Source organism: Dryas octopetala, chromosome 2 (genome assembly GCF_963921425.1).
Source record: "Dryas octopetala chromosome 2, drDryOcto1.1, whole genome shotgun sequence".
Taxonomy (NCBI): Eukaryota; Viridiplantae; Streptophyta; class Magnoliopsida; order Rosales; family Rosaceae; genus Dryas; species Dryas octopetala.
In genome coordinates, this window is record NC_141367.1 from 309,171 (window position 1) to 320,138 (window position 10,968).

Consider the following 10,968-nt stretch of genomic DNA (forward strand, 5'->3'; position numbering starts at 1 on the left):
ATTTTGCAATTTCAATATTTTAATCGGTGAAAGTGTTTTGAAATAGAAGGTAACGTAGCCATGGAATTATCACAGCCAGTGCTAGCCGCCCAACCACTCGCCACCCACATCTGCTAGTTGCTCTACCACTGTTGCTGCTCATGAATTAATTGTTGCTGCTCTGACTCTCCACGCAATCCGTTGCATGCCTTCGTTACTCTCCGATCTGTCGCCATACATCATCGGCTCTAATCGTGGTTGATCGACTCTATGTCATTTAACTCTCCCTCCCACCCTCCATCCCTCCCTCTGCCATGATCGTACTACGTCGTTTAACTTCCACCATGGCTGTAGCCTTCGCACTGCCTCTGTACCGGCTTTTGCGACTCACTTTGAGCCGATTCTCCTGCACCGCAACGACTCAGTTGCATCTCGATTACGACTACTACTACTACAACAACCTAGCTGAGCATGCACCGCGCCACGATCAACTCGCCTCAGCTCCAATGGCGAACACTAACGACTCGGTCTTGTGAGAAGAGTGCAGGGCGTTCATGTATAGGCAGCCCCATCGCCAAGAAGCACGTGTACGCTGAAAGGCTCTCAGAGCTTCTAGAAGTGCCTCACATTTCCTTGGCTAGCCTCGTTCGTAAAGACCTTAACCCTCGCTCTTCGCTTTACAAGAAGGTCCCGATTCCTTGTTATTAAGAAAGTGACCTAAAACTTAACTAATTCTAATAGGTATTAGTTATTACATAGACTAGTTGTAAGTGAGGTACATGTAATTATTTCAAGTAATAATTACATCGGTCTTTATATTGAAGAGGCTCAAAAATCTTAATCTAAAATCCATAAGCTACTATGCTATGGAAAACTTTCATGATTTATCAAGATATTCGATTATTTTGCTTAGTCTGCACGGTTCATCATCTACAACATGTGCATCCACAAGCTAATATGGTGACAGATACTTTTGCAAGTTATGAACTTAAGGTAGCATATGCTGAAGTATGATCTTCTAATTATCTACTGTAGTTTGGTCATTAATAAATTAAAAAAAAAAAGCGCGTTTTGCAGTGTTTTTAAATGAAAAATATAGTTTTTTGTAATGGAATTAAATTAAGAGAGAGACTGGGTGCGATTGTTCACACCCAAGACTTTCTTAGTGTAATAAAATGTCAAAAATGCTAAATATTATTAAAATAAGAAGAAAAAAGGAAAGTGAGAGATAGAAGAAAGAAAGAGTGGAAGACTGGGGAGGAAGGGGTCTTTGTTTCGTGTGTGGTCGATTGCATTCGATCTCTCTTCAATCGGACTCTAACTGTCGAGATTGAGGTACGTATTGACAAATTACTTAATCGATCGAATTATCAAATAGCTGAATTTCCATCTTTGCTCTCCGCGTAGCTCAGGGAATTCAGCTGACAGCTCGTGTTTTCGGGGCTCAGAATAAATTTCCCATTTTCTAAACTTTTGATTTCCTAGAACTTATTTCTTATGAGAATTAACTGCGGATTTTGTTCAAATTCTTGAAATTGATTTTGGGTGTGTTCTTTTTCGGAAAATTGTTATGATTGCTTGTATCCTGTATCAATCAATAATTAATAATTTTCCATAAAACTATTTTCTTGTATTCTGTCCCAAAGTCTTTATTGAGATGATTTGGCTTGAATCAAGGTAAAAGTTACCATTTGCGTTTCACTTAAACTTGGGAATTCAGCCCTTAGTGCTGCTTAGTCATTGAGAGTCTTCAGTCTTGTCACACTGCTTAGTGTACAATTTCAATTTCCACACATGGTAATAATTTCGTAATTGTAGTAATTTGTATTTTTATTTCCAAAAGAAAAACCAATGCTGGTTTTTTATCGACGTATGATTGATACGCAAAAGATTTTGTCGGTCAATTTTGATTTCAGGGTTTTGAGAATAAAAAGAGTTGTTGAGTCTGAAATTTGAAACTTGTGATGCTGAACAAGTAAACACAGGGAGGTGTAGAGCAACTTTGACAGAAGGTTTTGCTTTTCTGCGGGAGAAGGAAATGTTGGAGGGTGGTGCCAAATTCCCTGGGATTATAGGTGGTCTAAACAACCATGACAACAACTACTATGATTTGTCGCAAGGCTTTTACCACAAACTCCATGAGGGTGAGGGTACCAACATGTCCATTGATAGTATGCAAACTAGCAATGATGGAGGCTCTGTTGCCATGTCTATAGATAACAGCAGCGTTGCTTCAAACACTAATGATTCCCACACTCGCATCTTGAACCACCAAGGGTTGCGGCGACGTCCAAATGACAACTATTCTGTTCAACAGAGTGTTAACCGCCGAGGAAGAGTCACACATGCTCTGAGTGACGATCAGCTTGCTCGAGCTCTAATGGACAGCAATACTGTGACCGAGGGGCTTGAGAATTATGAGGAGTGGACAATTGACTTAAGGAAGTTAAACATGGGTGAAGCTTTTGCACAAGGTGCTTTTGGAAAGCTATATAGAGGTACTTACAATGGTGAGGATGTTGCTATCAAAATTTTGGAGAGGCCAGAAAATGACCCAGAAAGGGCTCAGGTGATGGAGCAACAGTTTCAACAGGAAGTCAAGATGCTCGCCACATTGAAGCATCCAAACATAGTTCGTTTTATTGGTGCCTGCCGTAAACCAATGGTATGGTGTATTGTTACGGAATATGCCAAGGGTGGTTCAGTTAGACAGTTCTTGATGAAGCGGCAGAACCGATCAGTTCCGTTGAAATTAGCAGTCAAACAAGCTTTGGATGTTGCGAGGGGGATGGCATATGTTCATGGGCTTGGGCTGATTCACAGGGATTTAAAATCTGACAACCTGTTGATTTCTTCAGACAAATCAATAAAAATTGCTGATTTTGGGGTTGCTCGTATTGAGGTGCAGACTGAAGGAATGACACCGGAGACTGGGACATACCGCTGGATGGCTCCGTAAGACTTTTTTACTCTTTATCTGCGACATCTTATCCTTTGGCCTATCATTGTCCTTTCCACTCTATTTTTATTTTTGAAGTGCCCATTTCATGGCCCTTTGAATATTTAGCATGGATGATCTATTAATTATTCCTTTTCAATTCTCAGCGTTGTGTTCAGTTAGACAACTTTGATTTCAATTTGTGAAATTTGTTTGAATTTGTACAGCTAATTTCTGTCTTATTTGAAGATACAAGTGTTTACTGGCTTCTGGCTTCTGATAATTGGTATCTGCTGTAGTTTATCATTCATTGTCTAGGGAGCACGCATGTCACGTGTTGGACACTAAAGACACGCGACCGACATGTGCCAGACATGTGATTTGGAGTGTTGGTTGACATTTTGTCAACTTTGACCTTCGGACATGCTCTCGACCCTGGCAAGGACACGTTTGGTATATGGCAGGGGCTTATTTGCAAATTTTAAATGGATCCAATCGAATTTTTAAAAAAAGTATGGGTCAAATTTTGGGAATTGGGGCTGCCACTGCAACTCGATGCTCCTGGCTGAGCTGCCCTCTTGTATAATGAGTATTGTTTTAGGATGAAAATAAATGAATGACTCTGTAGGTATCAGCGTATATGTATATTTTTAAGGTTGAGGTGCTCTGAGTTTTAGGATGAAAATAAGTGAACGACTCTATAGGTAAATTTTTTTCTATACATATTATTTTAATTAATGTGTCTTTGCCGTTTCTGTGTCCTATTTTTTAGAAATTAGCCCTGTTTATGTGTCATGTCATGTTGTGTCCTCGTATCTGTGCCTGTATCGGTGCTTCCTAGTTCATTGCTTTCTAGTAGATATGTACCTGGTTTCTGATTTGGCATTTAAATATTTTTTTCTGGTAGTCTAGGACAAAAATTTGTGCTGGTTACCATTTCAAAAAGGTGCATATGGGCAGTGCACGGAAGATTTGCATAAATTAAGTGAAATATTTAACTGCAACTTGCTGTAACATAGATGGGAATGTTTTTTCTAGCATAAAATTTAGATATGAGCTATGTTTTTTTGAAATGATAGACATTGACTTGTATGTGTTTGTGTCTCTGCTAGTGATGCTCCCATGTTCTTAAGGTGGATCTCTTTTAGCATTTTCATTGATGTTTTTGATTCAGCAAAAACACACTTCCTTTTCTTTGAATAAATTAGTTGTTGATCCTTGGAATCCCCCATTGTGAGTGTAGGAGTGGTCATTTTAATTTGTAGTGGTTTTAGAATGTGTACAATCTTGCCTTCCCTCTTGTTGGTGGACAAATAATTCATTTTCTGCTTGCATTTTCTTGAGATTTAGCTTGTCTGGGAAGTTCTCAAATTTAATTATTTTGGAGATTACTTGCCCAAACGACTAGAATCAGAATCAAATTGTGTAGAATGATCTGAAAATTCATATATGAAGTATTCCAATATCTGCTTATAATAGTTTCAATAACATTTTAGGTAGTTCTCTTTTTCCATAATGGGCAAAAGCCGCAAAACATTAAGGCTCTTGGTGTTCGTAAAATAAATTCATTCTTTGTTCACCAAAAAAAATAAATTCATTCTTTGAAGTGAAAGTCATTGACTGTATGTGTTTGTGTCTATGTCAGTGATGCTCCCTTGTCTTAAGGGGTATTTCTTATGGTATTTTCCTTGTGGTGTTGGTTTGGTATTTTTCTTGAAGTGACAGTCGTTGACTGTGTGTTTTTTATTTTTATTTTTTTGAATTTTTGAGTGGTAGATCCTTGGAGTGTCCCATTGTGGGCATATTATTTCCTGTTAAATCTGAGTAGCAGTTATTGATCTTTAATGCCTTTCATTTGTCATCTAGGTTTGGTAATTTACTTCTTGATTTCTTGACTTCGACAACTTTATGATTCTTAATGACCATTCTGATGGAAACAAAATGATTATATGTTGGAGTTTGTCATGGCAGGCAGGGAGTAAATTTAGAGAGAATAGAGAGAAGGATGGGATAGAATATTTTTTTAAGCGAAACAAAATTTCACTAATCAAAGTGAACAAAATGTACACGTCGTGGACAAGAAATTCATCTCTGGAGTAAAACCCAGAAACTCTCAAATCTTCTCTTCCTCTACAATGAAACTGAAACATCTCCTAAAATATCACACAGAAAAAAATGGATAGAATAGTAGTATATTTCCTAAATGAATATGTCATTTGAGAAACTGAAACATAATAATTGAAATAACACATAATAAATATAAAACATAAATAGTTGCAGAATGGTTTAACTTTCTCAATAGTGTTCTCTTCTACTTTGAAATGTTGCTTCAGCTTCCTTGTCGTCAATGTCATATTTTCTTGGTTTTGAACACCAAATTTATTAGCCTATGTTATCAGAGCAATCATGGCCTTGTTCCATGCAACCCTAGCCTATGTTTTTTAGTTATTTTAAATTTTTCTCAGTGAAACAAAAAAGTTTCAATTTTTTCATCATGGGCTTAAAATATTTTCCTTTTATCAAAAATATTTGTATCCATTACATCAGATAATTCTTTTCCGTGTAATAGGTTTTTTCTTTAATATTGTTTAATTTGTTTATAACGGATTTCATCAATCTAAGCACTTAATTCATAGATATTTCAACAGTTAGACCATCTTGAAATTTCTTACCGAATGATGATATATATTTAACAATTAAATTATTGTAAAATTTCACATCAATTTGAGATGCTTTCTATTACCAAAGTAAACTAGGGTGGGTGAAGTACCTGAAACACTCATTATTGTAAGCCTAAATATTCTCCAACAGAAACTATTCAAACTATCATAAATACAACATCCGTTTAACACATTACTAGCTTCAACAACCCTTTTGTATTAATAATACTAAATCAAGGCTTGATCTACTTTAAGAAATGTGATAACAGATACAGTGTAGTAGATACATAATGGTTATGAATAGTAACCAAGAGAATTTGACTTATGGCACTGTCCCCTCCCCTCCCCTGAAAAAAAGGATTATTTTTTTCCCAAGATACTCATAGTTAAAGGAAAGGATATTGAACCAGGTTTGGGTCAAAAAACAGGCGTTTGGAGCATGGTGGTCATGCGGTGGCATAGTTGTGGTGCATGATGACATCTTGTGCCGACAAGTGACAGGGATGCCTGGGTTGTGAATTAGGTGAATTCAAAGTTAAGAATTTGGAACTTCTGTTAGCTCATTAGGGCATGTGTTACAACTGTTCTCCATGATGCTTCTGGGGGACTACAGTCGCCCTACCCTTGAAAAAGGAGAAGAAACTTATGGTTAAGATAGTGACATATGATGCATGTGTGTTTGTGCTAGTGACAAGTGGCACATATTGATCTGTATCATGGCGATATGGATTTGAAGTTGGGGTCTAATTCCAATTGATGCAAAATCGGGAGGGGAATTCAGAAAGAACAGAGAGGTGTATATTAAATAGAGGTTGAAGAAAGAGAAGAAAGAGATAGAGGAGAAAGAGAGGCAACTTGGGGTAAACTCAATTTAATATTTTTTAAAATCATTATGTCAAATTCTGAAACCCTGGTACAATAAGGCTTGTTCATATAGGCAATCCCATAATGACCTAAAAACACCCCAATAACAAACTGTATTACATAATTATTATATCTTCATAATTAAAGCTCTAAATTATGATAATAATTAAACCTCAACTTCCAATATTAATAAATATGGACTTGATAAAATTGACTTTATTTGGGCCTATGAATACAATAAAAACCAGTTTTCTTCTTGTATCTGTCATATCAGTAAATTTCCTTTGTTGTTCTATTCTGTATGATATGTCAGATGAATGACTGCTTTACATTTTTAAACTTGTTATATGTTGTGGGCCTACACTCCAAGATTTGGTGCAATCTACAAATTGGTGTATGATTCAAAAATGATTTGTTCTTATAATCATTTTCAGATCACTAGCATCATAATTTCTGATGACTAGTATAATTCTTACTGCATTTTTTCGTACTTGTACTTTGGTCCAATTTTCACCTAAGTTATTTAAGTTTAAAAAGCTGCAATTGTACCCAGTAGTTTGGCTTAGTTTGCAACCAATAACAAACTCAACTCTGTCTAATTTTTTAACGAAGTTTTGATGAGGAAACACGTGAGAGCATGAACAAGGGCCTTTTGGTTCCTATAGTTTGTTCCAATTTATACTTAAGTCCCTCTCATGCACTGCCTCGTCAGAATTTTGTATAAAAAAATAGACATAGTTGAGATTTTGTCCTTGATTGCAAACTAAACCAAAATATAGGGGTACAATTGCAACATTTTGAACTATATGTATTTAAGTTAAAATTGGGCCAAACTACAGAGTCCAAAAATGTAATTTAGCCTTATTCTTATTATCACTATTCAAGAGGACACATCACATCTATGAAGATGTAAAGAAGTTATGACGTATGTGAAAGATAAGTCAAACTAATAAGAATTACAATATTAAATCCGAAATTTTAGCAATTCATTCTGATCAAATTCAGAACTGAACATTTATTGGCTAGTCTACCATACTTTTTCTTGGCAGAAAGATAAAAAATGGTTCCATGTGCTCTGATTCATTATGTGGATTCAATCTTTAGCAAAGAAATGGCATAAAAATGTCCAATTATGTTAGTCTAGGAGGCCAAAGCTTGTGCAAATGGTATACTAAGGTATTGCATGCTAAGTTTGGTAGGAGATGGATGTTGGATTGGGTTGAGAATACACTTACTTAGCAACAATTGAGCAATTGAATGTTGTTTGTAAAAGAATGTGGATATTGTTTCTTTGCTAATGTGTGCATACTGCATAGATACACTTTTTGTTACAAAGTTTCTTAGGAAAAGAAGAAAATGCTGTAATAGAAACTGAGCATTGATAAATATATGCAAATGATTGAAAAGTACATGAAATTTAGCTCAATGGAAAGTAGTGACTCTCAAATATATGCCAGTTGGATGACTGAAGTAATTTTGGCTGATGTGCTCTACCTGTCTCATTCAATGTTTTTTTCTTCAATTTTAATTTCTATGTCATGTTTGGCCTTCTTGTGTAAATTCATTTTTCAATTATTCAGGTTGTGACTTTAGTATCCTACTTTCCAGTTAGATTGAAAACCAAAATCCTGTCATCTAAGTTACTGTTTGTGGTTGTGCCATTGCTCTCTGATTTGGTATCTGTTAAACTAGCATAATATATCTCTTTCTACTTCATTTGTTTTGTGCCTTTAGGGAATCAATGTATGCCATGAAAATGTACCACATTAATTATTGGTATTATTGCATCATTTATTTTCTTTTTCTCTATAGCTTAGTAATTAGAACCAGTTTGCATCACTAACTTGTTTGTAAGTTTATCATAGCTGGATGCATGCAGTTTCATAATAATAACTTGTTGGCATGGATGCACCTATAAGTGATAAGATAAGAAAAAGTAGGCTAGGTGGTATGGACACTTGCAACGTGGATCACTAGATGCACCTAAAACTAAAGAAAAACTAGTTAAAGTAGAAGGTAAAAGATAAATAGGCCAACCAAGATTAGCATGTGAAGAACTAATAAGTAAAGACTTGAAAATAATTAGATCTAATAAGAAATACTGCATTTAATAGAAAAGATGGAAGATACGAATACATTTGACTACTCTGTACAATTACAAAAGTAAGGATAAATATTTGGCATGAACATTACGCTTGCTTTTTGACATTTGACTCTGAATGTTGGACACAACAATTAGCAAAAGTCTGGACATGGAGACATCACTAGCAGAGTCTGTGAATCAATTATTTTGAGCCTTTCTCCCTATGCAAAATATCCATATTAAGGAAAAAACTAAGAATTAATAACTACTTGTAAATTCTTAGACAATAGTGCATGAGATTCTTAAGTTTCCGCACAATTCACATTTTGAGTAAGCTTGCTACTTCCCGTTGAGGCGTTGACACATTGGTGATTTATTGTTGTATGGAATTATAGAATATGGATAGAGAGTATGGACAAATTATACAAATTATAATTTAGAGTGGGCAAATTATGCAATTATGTATGTCTTTGCAAATTATACAAATTAGAGAGTATAGACAAATTATAAATGGGCACACCAAAAGACACACTCATTTTTATTTAGCGGTATTTGTCTCCAGTACACATTATATTCATTTTATATCACATGAAACCTACTATATAATTTGGTTTTTTCAATGTTTTTTATCAATGTAGTAGATAATATGTTAAATAAACATATGATAAAGTTTCATTCAAAATTTTCGTATTTTGATAGTAATTTCCGTCGTTTCTGTCTAATTTTTGTTGAAATTTAAAATTTCGCGAAATTTCCAATCCGAAATTTTAATCCTTGCTTGTAACTGGTATCATTGCTGATTGCTTATTGGTTATTTCTCAAACTTCTTACTTTTTCGTTGTGGGATACTTGAGTGCATTGCTTTATCTTATGTCTGTGTGCAGGGAGATGATCCAGCATAGGCCTTACACCCAGAAAGTCGATGTTTATAGCTTTGGGATTGTTCTTTGGGAACTTATTACAGGGATGCTTCCATTCCAGAACATGACAGCAGTACAGGCAGCATTTGCAGTTGTCAATAAGGGTGTCCGCCCTATCGTTCCCAGTGACTGCTTACCTATTCTTCGTGAGATCATGACAAGATGCTGGGATGCTGATCCTGATGTCAGGCCACCATTCGCCGAAGTTGTGAGAATGCTTGAGAATGCCGAGACTGAGATCATGACAACTGTTCGTAAGGCCCGTTTCAGGTGTTGCATGACGCAACCAATGACAGCGGACTGACCCCAGAAGAAAAGATTGGAAAAGAAAACAGTTATCTATATAAAGAGAAAAGAAAAGGAAATGGAAAAGGACAAAAAGAGGTGAGAGAAGATTATATTGTAGCCTTGTGTATTTATCAGGTTTTATTTCTTTCTTAAGATAGAAAAGGAAGTGTTACTAAAAATATTTGGTTTTTGAATCTCTATTTTGATGAATATCTGTCGTTGAATGAGTAATAGAAGAGAATTGATGTGTTTGTATGTCTTGCTATGCATTGACTCCTTTTGCTTAGTTGTATTCTAATAAGAAAAATGCAGCTTCTTTTGTGCCCGTCCTTCAGTCCTTCCTCATCCTCATCAATTCGTCAATGGTAACAATTATATTCAAATGTTTCTGTTTGGACTTGGACCGGATTCTCTTCTTTGTAACAATACCAGACTTGCAAGTGGTAGACCGTCAGCGTTGGATTGAGGCAGCCTCATCTTATTTTGGTTGAGGGGTCCATGGCAACCTCGTCGGACTTAGTAATGACATCCCTTGATCTACTGATGTTCATGTTGATGTTGCTCTCCATGACCGCGATCAATTGTTGGGACTAAACCAAACTCTCTTTTGCCTAGAGGGGCATTGGGTTTACCTCAAGCTCCAGCCGTATCAACAACATTTCATCGTTAACACATATGCCACAAACTCTCTCCGCGATGTTACGGCCAGAACTTTCCTTCCGCCTTCAACAGCCTCCCCTAACACTAGCCCCCATTGACTCCACTGATTCCTCGCTATGGACTGTTAGAAAGTAAACAAATCTCAGCCATTGATATGTCATTTTCTCATTGTCTAAATGTCTTTTGTCCTTTTGTACACCTTAGCCCTCTTTATGACTTATGGGTTTTGAGTTTATATATATATATATATGTGTGTGTGTGTTTTGATTTTTTGTGAGTCAGCAGCCGACACACACAAGAAAAACGTTCAGATTGTATTGGTGCCTTTTGTTAATAGATGAAAACCTTTCCTCCCCACTTTCTCTCTTGGATTTCAGAATAGATATGTGTGACCTTGATTTATTTATTTTGTTGTGCTTGCTTTGCTTGTTGTTCATCTTGGTTTCTGGTGTGAGTTTGCTGGTGTGCGTTTTTCTTTGGGTTTGGTTTGCTTTTTTGGCTTTGTTTTGAGTACAAGTTTCCACATTTGGTATCAGAGCTAGGCCGAAGCCCACCGGACCCATTGGGCCCGAAGCA

The 10,968-nt window shown here is 36.2% G+C and overlaps 1 protein-coding gene across 2 annotated transcripts; it reads left to right on the forward strand.

The window, feature by feature from the left end:
• The first annotated feature begins 1,159 nt into the window (after positions 1-1,159).
• LOC147292297 (serine/threonine-protein kinase STY13-like) lies at positions 1,160-9,982 on the forward strand. Of its 2 annotated transcripts, none has more exons than XM_086232442.1 (3): positions 1,160-1,314; positions 1,896-2,934; positions 9,409-9,982. In XM_086232442.1, the coding sequence occupies exons 2-3, from the start codon at positions 2,018-2,020 to the stop codon at positions 9,746-9,748; spliced, it is 1,257 nt and encodes a 418-aa protein (XP_086088568.1). In that variant the 5' UTR covers positions 1,160-1,314; positions 1,896-2,017; the 3' UTR covers positions 9,749-9,982. The 2 variants fall into 2 exon arrangements, with proteins under 2 accessions (XP_086088568.1, XP_086088569.1); XM_086232443.1 differs by having other exon boundaries at positions 1,191-1,314; positions 1,956-2,934.
• The last annotated feature ends 986 nt before the right edge of the window (positions 9,983-10,968 follow it).

Bases quoted from the DNA above. Each gene is read 5' to 3' on its own strand.
- LOC147292297 (XM_086232442.1), top strand. From the start codon at position 2,018: ATGTTGGAGGGTGGTGCCAAATTCCCTGGGATTATAGGTGGTCTAAAC. The intron at 2,935-9,408 runs GTAAGACTTTTT...GTCTGTGTGCAG, and splicing joins ACATACCGCTGGATGGCTCC to GGAGATGATCCAGCATAGGC.